Raw genomic sequence first — 20,980 nt, forward strand, 5'->3', positions numbered from 1 at the left:
ACAGCTGGAGCGTGTAGGTTGGGTCGAGAAAAGAAAAAAATCGTATAGGAGAGGGGGTCTATTCCCCTTCGTTTAGCGGGGAGGGGCAATTTAAAAAAAAATTGACTTAATTTGGGAAAAAAAATATTAAAAATTAATGGTTACACCTACAATAACTTACTATACCTTTTTGTAAAGATAAAAACCTAGTCTTTTACAAAAATTTTGAAAAAAGGCATTTTATGGCAGTTTTTGAAAAATTAATTTTGAAAATCAAAATTTTGAAAAAAAATTTCAAACTAATTTTTTTCAAAATTTTATGTAATTAAGTACTGATTTAGTTTTTGAAATTCGATGCTCTTATTTGTTTTTAAACAAAAACAGTTTTCAGGTGTTATCAATGAAAAAAGTTGATCAATCCAGGGTTAATCCAATACTGTATCACTTTATTGTATCCTTATTTATAAGGATACAATTGCCGAATGGTAAATGTTTCATAAATTAATTTATCGACAAGTCCAGCTACGTGAAAGCAGAAAATAAAGAGGTTTTTTAGAAAAAAGTAGTTTTGGTTTTTTGTTAATTTCTCGAAAATGAGAAGATATTTTGGAATCCGGTTTTCTGTTTTTGTTTAAAAACAAATAACAGCATCGAATTTTAAAAACTTAATTAGTACTTAATTACATAAAATTTTGAGAAAAGTTAGTTTGAAATTTTTTTTTCCAATTTTTTTTATCAAAATTTTGATTTTGAAAATTAATTTTTCAAAAACTGTACCATAAAATGGCTTTATTTTAAATTTTTGTATAAGACTAGGTTTTTGGCTTTACAAAAAGGTATAGCACGTTGTTGTAGGTGCAACCGTTGATTTTTCCAATCTAAGTCAATTTTTTTTAAATTGCCCTTCCCCGCTAAACGAAGGGGAATAGACCCACCCGCCCATACAATTTTTTTCTTGTCTCGACCCAAACTACACGCTCCAGCTTTTTGGCACATTACTACTGAACCACCCTGTATATATATTTTTTTTAATTAAATGATTTTATTCTTATTAGTAGTTATTAGTTTTTGCTAACTTCAAGCTTACAAATAGAGTGAACAAGAAAAAATAATACAGTTGATCCGGTTAGAAGACGACCATTGAATAAGAAGTACAGTAGTGAACCCGTTCTGGAGTGATTGATAAATTTTTTATATCATATAATGCATTATGTAGTTAATAAAATACATGTGTTATTCCTCCTCTTGCTCATGTGAACAGATGAAATAATCATAAAAAACTAACGAAAAAAAAAGATGAAACAAAATTGACAACCATAAAATGGGTGAATATCTGTATCGCAAGTAAAAATTTGCAACTATTTTCAAGGCGCTTCAGGCGCATGATTACTACCCAGATACATTTAAAACAGTTTGAAACCAAAAAAGTAAATGAAAAATACAAAAAAATTTAAGCAGCAAGGGGTGCGCAAACCTGCGTGCGTATATCTTTGTTTACACATTGTTCATTGGGCTTATATCCAGATTCAAAAGGTTGTCTTTCAGAAGCATCCACTTCGAAGAACTGTCGTGTTTTTTCTTGCTGTCGTTGCAGAGTTGTTGATACTTTATGAAGACATGGGACTGAATTATCTACTGGTATATTTTTTCGTAATATGGGCAACGAACTTGGTTGAGGGGCAGAGCTCGTTTGAAAACCATCAGAGGTTCTTATGTAATTATTGTTAGGAATCATTGATGTATACATTGTGTTTTTAGGAGTTTTAATATGGCCCATATTTTCTTTTCTTTTAACAAAATGCCGATGTGAAGGATGCGGTTGCTGAATGTTACAAGAGGCAGAGGACGATCGTTGTGCTTCTGTTAAAGGTGGTTGGGAACAGGATTGTTCATTATCAAAATGTTGCAAAGTGCATCCACCTTGAGATGAAACCAATTTGTTATTGGATAATGCACAGCTTTTGACCTTCGCTCCCCCAAAGTCATATATACCTTCTTGTTCTGATTCTAAAGTAGTATCCATTGGTGGCCGATACATTTGGTAACTACATTCAAGGCTTCTCGAGTGATAACTATTCATTTGTTGATTTCTTTCAAGACTACCACCTCGGAATGTACGATTGCGAAATATGTTTTTAACGTCTGCAACTGATTGATTACGTTCTAGGCTCCCACCTTTTGGACGCATACATATTTGTTGTACAGACTTATGTACTTGTTGATTTCTTTCGAGACTGCCATAAAATGTACGTGGTTGCCTCTCGAAATTTTCAGGTGCATTAAGACTTTTGTTTAAGTCAAGTGTATTGATATTGCCAGTTTCACGAATGAGCGAGCAAATTTTTGAAGATTGTAAAGGCTTTATTTTATTATGCTGCAGTTTTTGGTCCAATACATATTGATGAGTCAAATGGTCATTATGAGTATAGCTTAGAACATTTTTTGAACTAGGGCCGGTAAAATGTTGTTCGATATTGCAATGATTATTTTTCAAGTCGATTTTGTTTGTGGATGGATCAAGTATTTTTTTGTGAGTAGGACTATGTGAGGTAGTATTATCGCAGATCGAAGATAATGTAGACGAAGAGCTTAAATGTGAGTCTAGAGTTGTAGATATTAACATGGGTTTACTGTCATTTCCTAAACTATCTGATTTTAGGGGATGGGTTTTTTTAATTGATATGTTTTCTTCAATCGTAGGATCCAACTTTTGAAGTTTTGAAGCAGGGATTTTCGTAGTTTTGAGAGATATATCCGCCGGGTTAATGTTATTTGATATCTTAGACTTATCTTGATCTACATCTACGGCTAAAGTATTAAATACCGATGCTGGAGTGGTATAGCAAGATGGATTAATGCTACGATTCTCGTTCTCCATCATAAGACGAGCAAGGACGGTGGAGTTTTGGGCAATTATGTATGTTAATGGAGCTCCTTGACTATCTTCCACGGCAGGCATCCGAAAAGACGAATCTATAAAAGTTGAAAAATTTTAAATAGGTATATTTTATCGTTCCAGATGTGGCTAGCACCAGTCGCCTCCTAAAAAGTCCTGAATTTGTTCATTTGCTTTGAGAGTCTATTAAACACTAAAAAGCATGTAAATAATTTGTACTTCTTTACCTAGCTTTTAACGCATATTTATGGAAATTAAATTTTTTAAACTGGGTAGGAACGCTGCTCGAAAACAACTTGATGAATTACTTAGAAATTTTAACTGCGGCTTTAAAACTATATTATGTAGAAAAGATTACTTTTCGTCGAAAGCGTGAATATTTTTTTTGAATAAGTGTACAAAAATCAATTAAGAAGAAAACTTCTATATACTTTCATAGCGAACATATACTTTGAGAACATCATCACAATTCCGCCTGTTGCAACGAAACATAACAAATTAACTATTTTATCAACAGTACATTCGTTTATATACCACGCAACAAAGTAAACTACAGCATACAAGTCACCCTTTAGTTCACTTTGTAGACTTGAGAATTCCGTACACTTCATTGAAGTATGTTCAGCTTTAAACGTTATAACACAGGACGAAGTCAAAGCCGTTTTAATTGGACCCGACTGCCAACTACACTGAGGGAAAAAACGCAACCTAAAATATTCAACTTTGATTTAATGTTGAAAAAATTAACATGAAACTTCTTCAAAATAAAATTGAAACTACGTAAGAAATTTTTTTAATTTTTATCGGACTTCAGCTTTTGTTGAATTTTATCACTCTAATTTTCAACAGTGAGATAGCAGGTTGGTAAAGCATTCGTCTAGTAACCCAAGAGTTGTAGGTTCGATCACCAGGGCTGCCCATTTTTTATTTTTTTTTATAAATTGATGCTTTTTCTTAAGTAAAGTTGAAACAACTTTGATTTGAAGATGTTTTATAACTGTTAACCACTTTAAACTAACGATGTTCTCCTTTGATTTTAAAATTTTCGTCTTCAACGCAAAATCATAAATCATGTAGAAAAATAGTTGAATCAACGTAGTTTTCGTTGATTTTAAATTGTTTTTTCCCTCAGTGTACCGGATGTTTGACCTATTATTTCATTACTTCCTCAATTTTGCCCTAATCGACTTAAAATTTTGACTCTTGAAGTACTATGCATTCAGATAAAAAAAATGCAAACAAAAATTTAATACCTTATCTCCGACTCTTAAGAACAGAACAAATCCTGAATTTATTGGTAAATTAATTTATTAAACAGTCAACTTTTTTTTTATTTATTTTATTGCGGATTTGTATGAGGACACAATAAAGTGAAAAAAATTATTAATTCAGGTTCATCCCAATACTGATTGGGTTGACCCTGAATTAATCATGGAATGCGAATTTGCACAAAACTAGTCAAACGTGAACTGTCATATTTGACTGATGAAAACATATGAAATAAAATTCGTTTTGAGTGGTTTAAATAGCTTTTTTCCTTTCATAATATTTCAGTTTCATAATTTATATTTAAATACTGTACAATTATTTTTTCTTTTTTCATCAACTCCACAAAAAAAATTAAATTAAATACAATTATTTCCATCAAACAGCAGACTGAGAAATGTCAACTAACTTGAAGTCGAAATTTTTACACTAAGTCGCACAGTGGTCAATTTTGTTGATCTAGGTGGACATAATTAAAAAAAAAAGTGATCCGAAATTAATTAAAAACCTCACATATGGCTACATTGGGTAAATGCACAATCCCTCATAAAAACGTATGACATCACTGGTAAGATAACGGTATCACGCGAGATCAAAGTCACATGTTTGATTAACATGAATACAAAAAGAAAATTAAACAAAATTCAGCCGTTAAAGTGAACTGATGTCCTAATCAAATTAAAGTGTTAATATTTAAATTAAGCTATGCACTGAAGGTTAGTGTTTGATATAATTAAAGCTACATTTTGAAAAATTAGTTTTTAGTATTTGTTTAGAAACATTTGAACTAACTTTGTGATATGTCTCAGCTTTGTATTGCGTCAATGTGATCGTCCAGTGCCATTCGTTTAAGTTTAATGTTTTTATTTAGCTTGATACAGTGCGGTTCACATGGTTAGACGCACCAATTTTCTTTCACTTAAATTTCATTTTTTTGTAGGTGTGTACAAGAATAACAAAAACAATTGTATTCATTAGAATGGTTATTTAGTTCTTAATAGAAAAACAAAAAGAAATAGTGGGTGAGTGGAAGTTAACGGTACTTTTTACTCCTTCTCGTCTCTGATGTAAGAAAAAAGGGCACTTTTTTTGGTTCACATGATTAGACGCACACCTTAAATTACTTAGTTTGGCGAGATCTATTGCACTGATTTGATTAAATTTGGAAGATTAAGCATCAAGGAGTATTTTTTTGTGAGTTTCATTCAAAATCTGTACAAAAAAGTTCTGAGCGCGAAAGAAAAAGTGAAAAATGACGCGATGGATTCCAAAAGTGTTTCCATAGGCACCGTTGCCAAAACAATAGGATGAAGTGACCATTTCGAGAGGATTTATTTTTTAGACAGTGCCTCCTACGGTAAAAACTTCAAGGGAGGAACAATAGAAGCTTTAACACCTCAGGAAAAAAGAAAATTTAGAAGAGAAGCTTCGAATTCAGCCCCATCCACGAGCAAAATTAAAGAAAAAGCTGGGATAATGGAAAGAACATCAACTTTCAGCAAACTATTTTGAGTACCGAACAATTCAAATTAAGCTTTTTTTCATTTAAAAATAACACATTTGGTCAGTTTAGAAAACTTCAGTAACTTGTTTCATACGTTATGTGAAGAGTGCGATCTCCAACCGCTATTCTTTTCAAACAGAGTTTTTTAGTGGCTATTTTTAAGTTTTATTTTAATTAAGGATGTTCGGTACTCAAAATAGTTTGCCGAAAGTTGATGTTCTTTCCATTATCCCAGCTTTTTCTTTAATTTTGCTCGTGGATAGGGCTGAATTCGAAGCTTCTCTTCTAAATTTTCTTTTTTCCTGAGGTGTTAAAGCTTCTATTGTTCCTCCCTTGAAGTTTTTACCGTAGGAGGCACTGTCTAAAAAATAAATCCTCTTGAAATGGTCACTTCATCCTATTGTTTTGGCAACGGTGCCTATGGAAACACTTTTGGAATCCAACGCGTCATTTTTCACTTTTTCTTTCGCGCTCAGAACTTTTTTGTACAGATTTTGAATGAAACTCACAAAAAAATACTCCTTGATGCTTAATCTTCCAAATTTAATCAAATCAGTGCAATAGATCTCGCCAAACTAACTAATTTAAGGTGCGCGTCTAATCATATGAACCAAAAAAGTGCCCTTTTTTCTTACATCAGAGACAAGAAGGAGTAAAAAGTACCGATAACTTCCACTCACCCACTATTTCTTTTTGTTTTTCTATTAAGAACTAAATAACCATTCTAATGAATACAATTGTTTTGGTTATTCTTGTACACACCTACAAAAAAATGAAATTTAAGTAAAAGAAAATTTGTGCGTCTAACCATGTGAACCGCACTGTATATAAGCTAATAGACTGTAAAAAATCTTTAGCTTTTTATTGCGAATTACGAAGTTATTTCGTTTTTTGCAGACTGTAGGCAGATTTCTAGAATAGAACTTTTCGACGAATGGATGAAATGTGCTCGTGGGAATAAGCTGTCGTCGTTACTTGAGTTTATTTTGCAAAAATTTTAAATCAATCATATATCCCAAAGCATTAAAGGTAACATTTATGAGAAGATTAAGAATTTTGAAGGATTTGTAGCCAAAAAATGGAATGAATGTGGAAGAAACTATGAGCGTTTAAAAAAAAAATACAGTTTGTGGTAAGTAAGTTCGTTTATTGAGTTACCTGTTATCACTTCGGAACCTGACCATACTCCCATAAAAAGAAAGTCTGCAGGCAGGCCTAAAAAGGAATTTATAGAGACGTGCACAAAAACAAAGAAACGCAAGGTAAAACATTTGGTTGATTCAGCTAGTTCTTCTGAGTTAGTGTTTGCCGCGGAAACAAGTTTACGTGCTTCGGAAAAAAAGATGCAGCAAAGCTGATAAATATGACAGTTTCAGGTTCTCCCGGTAGTGCTACAAAAATAAAGCGCTTAACAAATACAAGTGCATCTTCACCTAAACCCAAATCTTATCGTCTTGTGGAAGCGCTGGCATTTATGTTGGATGCGAAACAATCAGGGCCAGTTGTACAAACGTGGTTCAGCCTCGGATCAGGAATTTAACAGACCGATTTCGGCGGATTAGCTGCGGGTCAAGTTCGGTTTAAGTATGGATGTGGTTATTTTTACATATGTGGACCTTGCACCAGTGCTAAACCGGAATCTTACCACCGATTTCAGAAGATAAAAGTTGCTAAACCACAGATTAAATATTTGTACCTCAATTCTTATCAACTAATGCGAAAACAGGCAAATGAATGTAACGCTCCAATTTACCCTCCTTATACTACGTTTCCACCTGACCTAAATACGAGATTTAGCTAAGTAGATTTAGAATAAATCTCGAGATTTAGAATAAATCTACTTCGCTAAATGGTGGATTTAGGTTCACCTAGTTCAGCTACCCTCAAACCGAGATTAGAATAAATCTCGAGATTTAAGGTAAATCTACTTAGCTAAATCTCGAATTTAGCGTAAGTGGAAACATAGTATTACCATCGCTCCTTAGAAGCTAAAAAGGAATGTTATCCTTCATCAATAATTATAACTGAAGGTTCAGGGGAAGTGGAGCTCCAGTCATTATTAGATCATACAATTCAACGCCCTTTTGTTATCCTTGGTACTGATGTTTTAAAAAGAACATCAAATTGTGACCTTAAAATTTTTAAATGGGGCTTTGATGGCAACTCTGGTCAAGGACTCTACAAGCAAAAGTTTGCAGATGAAAATACTTCTGACTCTGACTTATTTGTTGCATCTTTAGTACCTTTAAAACTTAGCACTATTACTGATGATATAACTTTGTGGAATAATCCGAGTCCAGAATCAACACGGTACTGTAGGCCAATAAAGCTTATGTTTAAGAAGGAAACAACACAAATGTCCAAAGAGCTCCACGACCAGGGCCCTATTGCACCAACCACCACCAAATTTGCATTTTGCAAATTTGCAGTTTAACTTTGCAAATTCTTTTGCACCAAACTCCAATTTACAAAGAGGAGATTATTTTTTTGAAAAGTAAAACAAAAATTCCTTCTCTGCAAATTTTGTTGCACCAACCGCAAATTTGCAAAGCGCAAAGTACTTTTCTGAAAAAAAAAAACCAAAAAAACTTTGCACGTTCCATATCAAATTCTGCAAAGTTTTGCAATAATAAGCAAAGACAAAATTTCATTTGCGGATGGCCATTTCTCGTGTATAGTTTGGGTATATTAAATGATAATTTAAAATGAATCGCTTTGAATGACTTTTTGAAGATAGAGTATAGTAATAGGTACGTGAGTGATGTAAAATTAGGAATGAATTTTGAAATTAGGAATAATTAACTATTGGGAATATTTAACCATGGTTACTATGTGAAAAGAAGTTGAAGTGGCATTATTAGAATTTGTTGTGTTCTTTTTACAAATCATTTAAAAACGATTTGTTTTCAGATAATGATAAACTGTCAAATGAATTTTTTTTATAATAATTTCAATTCCTTTGTTATAACCGAAAATCATGTTTTTATTCAAAATAAATGTTCTCCCATCATTTCCAAAATTACATTTTAACTAAATTTTTCGCTGATTAATAAAAGTAATACAAATGTTTGAATTGTCTTGAAAATCAAACATCTTATTTTTAGATCAACAACTCACTAAACTCGTATCATGGAAGTGTGTTGGATAAAGTTACGAATCGTGACTATTTGACACTTCAAAAGGAGTTTAGGAACCATTTCAAATAGTTACAAATTGTAACTTAACAATAGACTATTTAGTTCGATAATATAAACATAAGTAAACGATGGTAAAATAAAGAACGCACCTCTGCCCTCTGCTTCATGGCCACATAGCCTCCTCTAGAATTGCCAACCACCTTATTCAAAATTATCCGTCATTCAAAAAATGATTGCAATTTAAAGTTAAAATAATGAAATTATATTGATATTGAAAATTCTATTATTTTCTTCTTTAAACAAATTACAGCAAAGCAACAGTCTAAGTAACTATAAACAACAAAATAACAAATGATAGAGTAAAGTACAACAAAATTTCAAGAGATATTGTTGTTTTACCTTCCGATGACAACAGGGTTGCTATACCACCCCAGGCTTAATTTTTCTTTCTTTGTTTTTTTTTTAAATAAAACTATTGTTTTTTTTATATGTGAATTATCTTATTTCTGATTCTGTTGAACCCCATGAAGTGTTATGATTAAATATATAATTTTCTCTGCAAAAAAAACATCAAAAATTGCAAAGTGCAAAGTGGGGAACTTTTAATTTTTTGTGCAACACTTTGCACTTTTACTTTGCAGAAAAGTATTGTTTTGCAAAGCTGCAAAATGCAAAGTGGTTGGTGCAATAGGGGTCAGCTAGAGGCACAAATAGTTTGTTTGACACCCACTCTGGTAAATAAAGATGGACATGAATTTAAAATTCATCACAAGATGCTTTTGAAAATGGTTGATGGCAAAGTATGCAATGGCATATCAGGAAGTTCATCCCAGGTTTGCTATATTTGTAAAAGCTACCCCAAAAATGATGAACAAACTTGTGGTGGAGAGTACATTAAAAAAGCCAGCCAACGAAAAAAATTATGAGTTTGGACCTTTCACCCTTCACGCATGGATCCGTTTCTTTGAATGTTTTTTACATGTTTCTTACAAACTTCCCATAAAAAAATGGCAAGCAAGAACGGATGTGGAAAAAACAATTGTAGGAGAACAAAAGAAACCGATCCAAGAACAATTTCGAACAAAAAATGGGTTTGCTTGTAGATATACCAAAGCTTGGGAGTGGCACGACTAACGATGACAGCACTGCCCGCCGTTTTTTCAAAAATAGTTTAGAGTCAGCATCGATCACGGGACTGGATCCTGGTCTTATTTCAGCTTTTTCAACAATCCTTGATACTATTTCGTGTGGCTTGGAAATCAATGTTGAAAGGTTAAGGAGTTTCTGCACAAAAACTGCTGAGTTATTTGTAAAGCTTTACCCATGGTACTACCGGCCCTAGCGAGGTATTCCGTCGGAGCGGATTTTTTCCGATTTTCTACGAATCGGAGACTTTTTGCTTCGGGGTATTTCTCCGATCAGCTGATCGGAAATTTTCTCCGACAAATTTCAACGCATGTCATTGCATGCGATGAAGTACTTTTAATTGTTGTATTCTTGACAGATACAAGATCACCAAAAATTGTGCATAAATTGGGAAGATCTGCCCAATCAGTTGAATTGAATTGGACCACGACAAAGGGATGTTGATGAATGGAAAAAAGGATGTTCTTGACTATACATAAGTCCAACATAAAATAAAATTGAAAAGAAATCGCGGGCACTGGCGGGCGGTCTTTCTTAAATAAATTTTCTTTCACTTTTTAAAATATTCCTTTTTTCTTAAGTTTTTTTACCCTTGGCTTTCAAAAACAACGCGACACTTGTCACGGACACTTTAATTTTCTTCAATGAAATAACTTCAACTCGTTTGTTATTCTTTGAATTGTTTTTTTTTTTTTTTTTGTCATCTGTTGTTTTTTTCTGTCATATGTGATAATTATAGAGATGGCCTTCTCCAAAAAAAAATATCGATATTTTTCGATTCGATATTTTGTTGAATAGATATATCGGAATATCGATTTATTTTTAAATTAACGCAAGGGTGTAATTTACCGTACATTGACATTCTTATATACTTATGAGAAACTATGAAATGAAACTCTCTATATAGTTATATGACAATTTAAATGTATTTAGGTGTTTTTATATAAAAATATCGAAAGATATACCAACTTATCGATATATCGGTATACTTTGCACATCACTATTAAAATCTTGAATCTGACGCATGTCAAATTATTGCGTCGTAGAATTTCTCTAGTATTTTTTCCGATGAAAGATACCTCGAATGCAATTTGAACCTCCGACGGAGTATGCGTTGAGGAAAATCTCCGCTCCGATGGAATACCTCGCTAGGGCAGTATATGTCTGTTACCGAGCACAAAATATTAATGTCCAGGTAGAATACTGTTTTTGACCACTTTGCGTCGGAGGGGAAATTTTAACTAATTTTTTAGTTGTTTTCAGCCAATCAGAACGAGTCGACTATGTAGTCACTAGATTCGTGAATGCGCCTTGTCTCTGGCGCGCTTGCCACCGATGGATTGTATTAGTTGTTAGGGCCTTAAAGCAATATAGTCATAAAAGCATATAATTTTTTTCAAAATTTTAAGTTTGGATTTTTTTTTTTCAAAAATACACTAGCCCAAAAAATTAGGGGAACAAAAAAAATCGTGATTTTTTTTAGTGATTTTCGATAGGCTGTATCTCAGTAAAAAATAAAAAGCATGTGAAAGCTCTATTCTTCTGGTTTTAGGATTAAATGTTAAAATATTTCATTTCTAACGGTAAAATAGCTAAATCCTTGGAACTGTTCAAAAACCAAAATTTTCCATTTTGTTTGTTTTTATTTTTCTCTTAAGAAAGTGGGAAAATTTTTTCTGATAAAGTTTATTATTTTTAGAAAGGCTATTTATTTGGCTTTAAGATTCATTTTGTTTCAAACTTCTACGATTTGTTTAGACTGCAATATCAGTCATCAAAACAAAAACCATAATTTTGCCTATCAATAGCTGTGTTTTATTTTCCTCGTGATCCGGATCAGATCATTAATTTATTTGCGAAACAATAACAAAACAAAATCCTGCTTTTGTTGTAAAGTTAATAAAAACAATGATCTGAAATGGATCACATCATTAATTTATTTGCGAAACAATAACAAAACTAAATCCTGTTTTTGTTGAAAGGCTAATAAAAACAACGATCTGATCTGGATCACGAGGAAAATAAAACACAGCTAATATCTCAACAACGGATCACTGTACAGAATATTCAAGGACACATTTAAAAACTTCATTAAATTTTCTACAAAGGAATTAAGTTTGCTTTGTTAAACAAAATGTTTTCTTATTTTTGAGATTAATTTAGAAAAGCAAAATAGGCATTTTAAAGTTTTTTTAGAAAAATTAGATTTATTCATCGAACAGTTTTTCTGTTTGAACTTTTGAGATGAAATAAAACACCATATTTCTGCAGGTCTAAATGACTTACTTTCTTTTTTTATGAGCAAAATCAAATTCTTTTGAGTTTATTTGAACATTTTATTGATAAATATCGTTTAAATTTAAGATAAACCAATTTTTTAGAAAACTGTCCCTCCCGGCTAAACGGAGGACAAAAGACCCCCTCCCATACGATTTTCTTGTCACAACCCAACATCCACACTCCTATTATATTTAAGGATTTATATAACGATGCACAGAAAGCAAATTAAAGGAATTTGTATGAAGTTTGTGAATATAAAAAGACTCTACATCCTTGTAGGTAAAATATTAAGTGGCCCAATATTTTAAAAAGAGGGTTATATATTTTACTAGCTGACCCGGCGGACCTCGTTCCGCTTTTCCTATTATTTATTTCTTTTTTGGTTTTGAAATGTGTTAACAACTTGATGTATGGAAAAAATACATACATAAAATTGTTTAAAATATTAAACAAAGCAAATCATTTGTTTGACAGCTATTATAAATTTTTATCGGAATTTATTTATCCAATAAAGGTTATATAATTCACAAATGTACAAAAACTGGCTCTCGTTTAACTTAATTTTTTTTTCTTTTTTTTTTTTTTGAAAAAAAGTGACTTAATCGATGATAATAAAAAAAATATGACTTATTCTCACATTCTATTGTGAAACTGTTGAATGATTAGAATCCCAAGAACGATTTTTTTACTTTTTTTACACAATCTGTTTTCTTATGAAGTTATCACGTAAAATTATCGTGCGTAAACCGACTTTACAAACAACCAATGTTTTTATTTTCTTCACTTTCGTTTTAACTTCTGATGTATTTATATGCGGTATGTAGCTTCCGCTTTTAACGCTTATTTGTAATCCACTTTAAAAATAGTATTCTCTCTCTAACATATTTTGGTTTCATTGAAGTTTGTATTTGTTTCTTTACGGTTACCGTGTGAGTAATCTTGGAGTCAGTTACCGAAACAATAGCAATAGCAAGCAATAGTAAAAAAAAAACCATTAAAAATGAAAAGATTCCGTCTTAATTCTATTCATACGTCTATAAATATTAAAATGTTTTGTTAAAAAATTAAATCATTTGAAATCAATGCAGAAATTGTATTAGGTAATGGTAGTTGAGACGCAACTTAAAGAAATTTTAAGTTGCTGTTTATCATACCAATTTTCAATTGTGAGATATCCTGGAAGGAAACAGTTATATTTCTGGAATTAACATTTTAAGGATTTAATTCATGTTTGTTTTTATTTGCCTTGAATATGAGCTATTTTGAACCTCAAATATTGAAATTGCCTATAACTTGAAAACAGCGCCACGTACCAGGTCCAACTATAAAAACAAAATCTGTCTCGAATGAACACACAAAATTTCATAAAAATTTATACCTACACTCCAACAGTCATTCGGACTCCAAATATGGAATTTAACTATAACTTGACAACAGCGACACCTACCGGGTCCATATCACACACACAAAATTTCACAAAAATCTCTATAATCGTACGGTAAAAATTTTAAAATTGTTTTGTCTTTTTGTATACTTCCCAAATAGAATATAAATAAATATATAAGTACTATAAAAGTATTTATTAAAAATAAGGACTTCATGTTCTACACTTAGGAGCAAAAAAATGGAATCAAACTTTGAGTTCTGAATAACGAAAATTCGTGAGGATGCAATTGACACACATGAATTTTAAGTGCACCATTTAAAAGCTTAAAACAAAAGCTTTAAATCAATGGTAGACACTTAAAAACACGTTCACTTTATAAAGATCCAATCAACATAAATGAAGTATGTAAGGAAAAAAAAACTGAAATTGAAACATGGAGAATATCTGAAAAATTTATCATTTTAAAAAAATTAAGTGCAATTTATTGACAGACAACGTCAATAGTAACGTAAGGAAAAAAAACTGAAATTGAAGCAGAGAGTATCAAGAAAATTTAACATTAAACAAAAATGAAGTGCAATTAATTGACAGATAGCGATGAAACTATCGTACGCATTATTATGTTTTTACCAACAATTCAAAGTAAAAAATCCAAGCTTTCAGATGAGACCATGAGATTTGAAGAAACTTTATTTTATCCATTGCATTTTTTGTTTTAAATAAAAATAATTTATTTGATTCCGTTTTTTTGCTCCTAAGTGAATAAGGACAGCGAATTTAAAAATTTGGGGGCTGTTACAGTTTTAACTTGTCGTTTTATAAGCCAAAAAAAGATCAGTACGAAGGCTGTTTTTCAAGGCAAACACAAAGCCAGATATTGCTCAAATGAGTGAGTTCAACAATCACAAAATAGAAAAGGCATCTATGAAGGCAGAGATAGATCTTGATCGCCATGTCATTGAATCTAATCATGCCATTGTGTGTTTTGATCTTCAAAGTGTCTTTTCCCTGCCAAAAGGTAACGCAAAATTTAATTTATTGTAATATGGCCACTGATGGGCGAGTTCGTGTAAAAAACTGTATTTTACATTTATTAAAAAATGGTAAATAATGTGTAAAAAAAAGTAAAAAATGGTATAAAACAGTGAAAAAAATGGTACAGAACTTAAAAAACGAATTAATTTTGACAGCTTGCCATTTGAAGTTTTTTTTTGCGGCATTGAATTCTAATAATCGTTTATAAATCATAGTTAAAATATTTCCAAAGTCATTAATCGTCAGTTTTTTCCAAAGCCCAAATGAAAAAATTTCGCAAATAATCTCATTTGAAAGAAATTTCCTCTACAATTTGACATCCAAAATGAACTAATTTTGTGAAATTATCTTATTTGGGCTCTAGTGAAAAAATGCTGTAAAGTTCGAGTTCCACAAACACACACAAATTTTTTTGCAAACCTTTCAAAACATGGATTATACTCACTCTTTATATTACACTGCACAACAAAATTAAACTTTCCGTATGATGAATAAACCAAACAATACTTTTCCAAAGTCTTTTGAAGTGCTGGACTCGAATTCAGAAATATTCTATCAGCTCCCGTTTTTTAAATATTACCGTTAGAAGATGCAAAAACACCTGTTTCTGAAGTTATCCTGCAATGTGAGGGAATTTTTTTTAACACTTTTTGTGAAGGTTTGTATAAGAATTGCTTTTCTTCTTTAAAAATCTGTTTAAATTTTTGTGATGTCTTTTCTTTAATTTGAAGCTACTGCAGTTTGAAATAACGTTATTGATAATATAATGTCGAATTCCTTTCAATGCAAAAATCGAATTTTCAGGGATCTTGAAGCGAATTTTTTCTGAAAATCATGTTCCATAGAAAAAAAATTAGCTTCAAACGAATTTTTTAATCCCTCTTTTTTGAGAGACTTACACGGATTTGCACACACACTTGGAACATTTGACATTTCTCAAACGTCAAGCTGAAAGATTTCTTCGTGTTGTTTGTTTATTTGAGAACTCAAACTTCAAATAAAGAGTAAATTATAACCTTATATCGTATTTTTATTGCGGAAAAATATAAAATAAATTAAAAAAAAACAATGTGCAGTCAAAATATATTTTTCCTAGCATACTTCTTGTGAAAAAGTCAAATTACTGTGACTTTGCTCCCCGTGATTGTCTTCAGGAAATTTTTCCTCTGTAAAACCACAGCATGCGGCCTAAATAATTAACCTTCTACTTCATCTTCACTCAGATCTTAATAATATCTCTAATTTCTTATTGATTTTGATTAAATTAAATTTATGTTACCGAAGAAAATAAACAAAATTATTAATCAAAGGAATCTCTGGTTTTATTTTGAAGGAACTGTTTTGATTTCATCTTGACGTTCGTGTAAAAATTGTTGTCAAATGACACATACTCCAGTCAAAGCGTCGGAAAAAAGGGCCTATCCTTGCGCACAGAGGCACTGTCAGTTTTTATTTCATGGATCGATAGGGGTATATTTAAAAGGCTTAAAACCAATTTCTCACCACCTGATCATTATTCACAAAAATGTATTTTTTGGTATATTTTACTTCTAAGCTAATATCTTTGCTCCAGATTGTCGTAGATCAAAAAATAAACATACATTCTCTTCCTTATAATATTTTTTATCGTTGTATGTAATTTCATTGTATTTGAGTGAGTAAATACAAAATGGCAGCCATTTAAAGTCAAATTCTTGTTGTTAAAAACACATTTTTGTCATTATTTCGAAAAAAGCTTGTATCATGACATTTTTCTAACTTATTTTGTAGCCCTATTCATGTCCTGCATTTTAAAGAAATAAAATGCACGACTGGGTCGCACGAACTTGCTCTTAGAGTTAAAGTTGCTTAAATTTTTAAGACTTTTTATATAGAAATTTGGAAAAAAAAATAAAATTCGTTTTTTTTTTAAATTAAATAAAATCTGAAATCAAATTGCCCTCCAAAACAAGTATGCAGTTTTGATTGATATATTAACATGCATTTTTAGAAAAAAAATTTTCAAAATCGTTAGAGCCGTTTTTTAAAAAACTAATTTTTTATAAATAATTTTTTAGAAAAAAAGTTCTAAAATAAAATTTGTATGCCATTTTGTAGAAATCTTTAATCAGCATCTAAAAACAAAATTTCAAAAAAATTCAATGTCCCGTTTTCGAAAATTTGATTTTTCAAAAAAAAATTTTCAAAATTTTTTTAAAAATCCAAAAATTATTTTTTTCAAATTTTTATTTTTGGTTTATATTTAAATTATATAAATGCTTCTTCACAAAAAGTTTCGTTGAAATCGAATAAGTGGTTTCGGAGATAATCCGATTTGAAAAAAACGGTTCTATGGCAGGTACCGTTAATAATGATTTTCAAAAAAAAAAAATTTTCATTAAAAGGTAGACCTTAGCTTAAAACTAACGTTTGAATTTTTTAAACAAAATCGTTGGAGCCGTTTTCGAGATATTTCAATTTTAATAAAATCGGTATATGACAAGTACCGTTAATTTTGGTCCAAAAAAATTAATTCCAAAAACCCCTCTGGAGAGTCGACAAATAACGCTACATACCAAGTTTGACATTAATCGGTCCATCCGTTTAGGCTGTAGGTCCTTATACAGACAGACAGACAGACAGACAGACAGACAGACAGACAGACAGACAGACAGACAGACAGACGGACTTCCGGGACCCACTTTTTTGGCATTCTCTACCATCGTAATGTCATGGAAAAATGTTATCTCAACTTTTTTTTTTTGTACGAATGCATAACTTGATATATAGTACCTATATCGCAAGTAAAAATCAGCTCTTTATCACCAAAGATGGCCGAGTAATTGATAAATGAACGCATGCAAAACCGGTGCGAAAACACCCAAAAATATCGTTTTTTGGGAATAACTCGGCTTCAGAGTGTCCTACGACAAAAAATAAAGCTATTAATTGTTCGTTACAACATTTTCTATCGATTTGGTGCACAATATTTTTGTTGAAACAAATAAAAAATAAGTAATATTAAGTCAAAGACGTTTTTTTGTTTAGCAAACACTTGCCTTATTATTTTGTAAACGGTGCAAGTATTGGCTAAAAAAATAAAATACTGTTGTAGTCCTTTAAATTATCTACAATTTAAAAAAAAAAGTTACCTCTCTACGACCCACAAGAGCCGAGTCCGAGTTATTATAATTTTAAGAAAGCATCATTCCGTAAGAAAATTAAAAAAAAAATTCCCTTGTTTATAAGTCGAATAATAGTTCTCAGTGAGGAAATGGTAACGGAGTTACGGGCGACAGAGTAATGGCCGTCAAAGTTACGCGAAACCGAAGTTACAAAAAACTAGAGTTACGAATTCTAAAGTTATGATAAGCTATGACATGTGATTTTTGGGTTGGCAACAATTGCGAGGAGCGATATGGAATTATGGAAATACAAACAAGAGATTAACATTTTTCTCATTGGTCAGAACTAAATGAGTAAAGCGAAAATGGGTGTTATTTAATCTTGTAAAATTTTGATTGGATAGGTATAGATATACATATATGGTTTTGTTTTTGTGAGAAGATCGCAAAAACGTTGAAATAGAAAAAAAAAAAACATAAGTATACTTATGTAAGTTTGGGTTATATAATTGAAATTGACTTCTTATTTGTCCAACTAATATTGCACCGACGTATTTTTTTTTTTTCTATTAATTAATATAATTATTCATAGCGTATTTTGTAATACCCACTTTGTTATTATTTATATTAAAATAATAACCAAACCACCCCTTTTTTTTACAGACGTTATTTTGGTGTGGTGAACTGATGTGCAATGGTCTTTTATATCATTGAAGTTGCGATCATTCACTGAGCTTTGGTCTAACTGGCTGAATACAATGGTGTAGCTGTGGCTGTAGCTTGTAGTACTATCAAAATTTTATTAAGGGAAACAACATCAAAAGTTGGCGGCAGCTGAGCAAAAAGTTGAGAATTCTTCAACTTGCGCTACAAGCTACAGCCACAGCTACACCATTTTATTCAGCCAGTAAATTACACTCCCGCCCTCTTTTCTCCTCAGAAGAAATTATTGAATGGGGCACAATTTGCTGACGTTTGTTTTTTTCATTTCTGTTTTGTTTGTAAAATTGAATAGAATAATATGTGACAAAATGTGACACCACAACCTCCTTAAACGGCGGTCAGGGAACCACTAAAAAAAAAAACAAACCAAAGATGAAAATGTTCTACTTCAATCGTTTCTGTTTGGTAGGGGAAACTCCATTCATAATTATGTAAATAATTTGACAATAACTGACAAATAAAAGCAGATACATAACATTATACAAATTCAATGCACACCTATTGAGAAAGAACAATGGTGGTGGTTGGTCAATATTTCCCCAACTCTAAGAATGGATCGCGGATGTAGGAGAAGGAAGGAGCAGTCAAAAAAATAAAAATAAAAAATCATTCACATTTCCCGGTAACGCCTCCGACGTCTCACCTACATAAAGGGGCCAAGGCATAGAAACCCTCGCATCCGTTGATTTGTCGACGGATTTTATTAATCTTGATAAACAACATTTTTATAAGAACCAATTCGTATATTAGTTGGACTTGATGGTTTCCGTTTGTTTATAGGTCTGTTTTCATGAGAACTAATGTATTTTATTGAATTGTCCGTTGAATGGACTCTTAAAAACGTATACAAAAAATTCATATCCCCACTTTTAAATAAGTTGAAAATATATAGAGTTATTTTATTTTCATAACAATGAGTTCAGTCAATGAGGAATCAAATGCAGTGGATCCGACAAAAGTTGTAACGTCTGCTAAGTTTGGATGCAGAATTGAAGAGGGGATTATCCTGAGTATAAATCCTAGAGAAAAAATTGTACGGGGAAAGAAAGATAATTATATTTCCAATCTAAAAATAAAAAGCCCTAGCTAATTTTCTGTTCGACCAGGCGTTCTCGAGATATTAAGACTAATGCGTTTTTCAAAATGGCGCACACAGGTAAATTTTCCCAAATTCATGGCCAAAACTACAAAAAAAAATTTGCGATTTGTTGTTTTTTTTTAATGCCAAGTTGTTTACAAATAACATAAGCTTAGAATCTGATTGATCATGCGATGCAAATTGTAACTGTTTAATCAGTAGATGCTTTCAAAGTCGAAAATTTTAATTAACGAGTGCAGTAGCAAGGTTGGTTTCTTATAAGAAGTAGTTTGCTTTGTTTTTTATTAATTTTTTTTTTGGCTATTTTTAAAATAATTTAACATGGATTCTGTTGCTAGTGGTATGTAAAAAAAAGATAATGACAAAGATAATGCAATATTTTAAGTCTAAAGTAAATTTTCAAGCTTTTTAAGATAATGTGTTTGAGCAGTAAAAACAAACAAATTTTTTTTTCTTTGATAATGAATAAGTTAAGTTGATTTGCGTTTTCTTGTACTGAAAATAGTGTTGAAAAATAGTTAAACGTTTCCTTTATGGGAAACAATTCTAAAACATTGCGGCTTTTTGCGACTTTTTATAATATTGGCTTCAAAAGGTGATTTTTTTTTTTAATTAGATTTTTCTTTTTTGACACAGGATTGTAATTAAGTTTTATTTTTCTTTCAAGAAATAAGCTTTCTGAATTTTTAAGAAGCTGTTCGTCTCGTGACATTACAGAAAAAAATAATTTTTTGGTAGCAAAGGTTGAAAACGTGACCAATATTGAAATTTCGGAGCAAATAGAGAAAAATTTAACGGATTTCGCATTATGAACATAGAAGAAGATGGCTGAGTGCCTCCAGAAATAACAACACCTTCTTAAAACAAAATATAAATTGGTTGCAATATGAAATATCGTTTCCATGCCGAGCCTATGGCTTTGTTGGACGGCCTCAAATGGATTTTCAGACCTAAGCGAACGGTCAAAGAGACGTAAAACAGAAGATTTACGTTCTAACTATAATGCCGAAGAATTAAGCTATGCTGCGCGATGCAACTGTGAGAAAAAGGGAAACTTGATTCATCAAATGTAATGAAAAATATAATATTTTCAACTCCTTCACGTGCTGAAAAATATCAAAAGCTTTGAAAAAAATGGACCAGAAAATTATTCCATATGCAGCAGAAGAAGCACTTTCAATAGTTGTTGAAGGAAAATTAACTAAGTTTCAATACAATGTTATAAGAGATTCGGCAATAAAACATAATAACCATATGTATCCAAACTTAGGTTTCAATAAAATTTATTCATTCATTCATTCATTGGACAGCCGGCGAAGAAGCCCAAGAATCACGAGAAAGTTTCCCAAGAAAATTTTCGAGGCAGCAAAATATGGAAGATGTGTTTCATAATCTCTTGGTCTCTTCTGACCCATTAATAAGTG

At 31.5% G+C, this 20,980-nt stretch overlaps 1 protein-coding gene across 1 annotated transcript in view; it reads right to left on the bottom strand.

Annotated features, from left to right (window-relative positions):
• LOC129906508 (uncharacterized) overlaps positions 1-14,003 on the bottom strand; it is a 121,563-nt gene extending 107,560 nt beyond the window's left edge. Inside the window, exon 1 of the mRNA XM_055982288.1 lies at positions 1,454-14,003. Within this exon, the coding sequence (XP_055838263.1) occupies positions 1,454-2,938 (1,485 nt within the window). The 5' untranslated portion in view covers positions 2,939-14,003. The remainder of the gene's footprint in view (positions 1-1,453) is intronic.
• Between the last annotated feature and the right edge of the window lie 6,977 nt (positions 14,004-20,980).

This window comes from Episyrphus balteatus, chromosome 1, assembly GCF_945859705.1.
Source record: "Episyrphus balteatus chromosome 1, idEpiBalt1.1, whole genome shotgun sequence".
NCBI lineage: Eukaryota > Metazoa > Arthropoda > Insecta > Diptera > Syrphidae > Episyrphus > Episyrphus balteatus.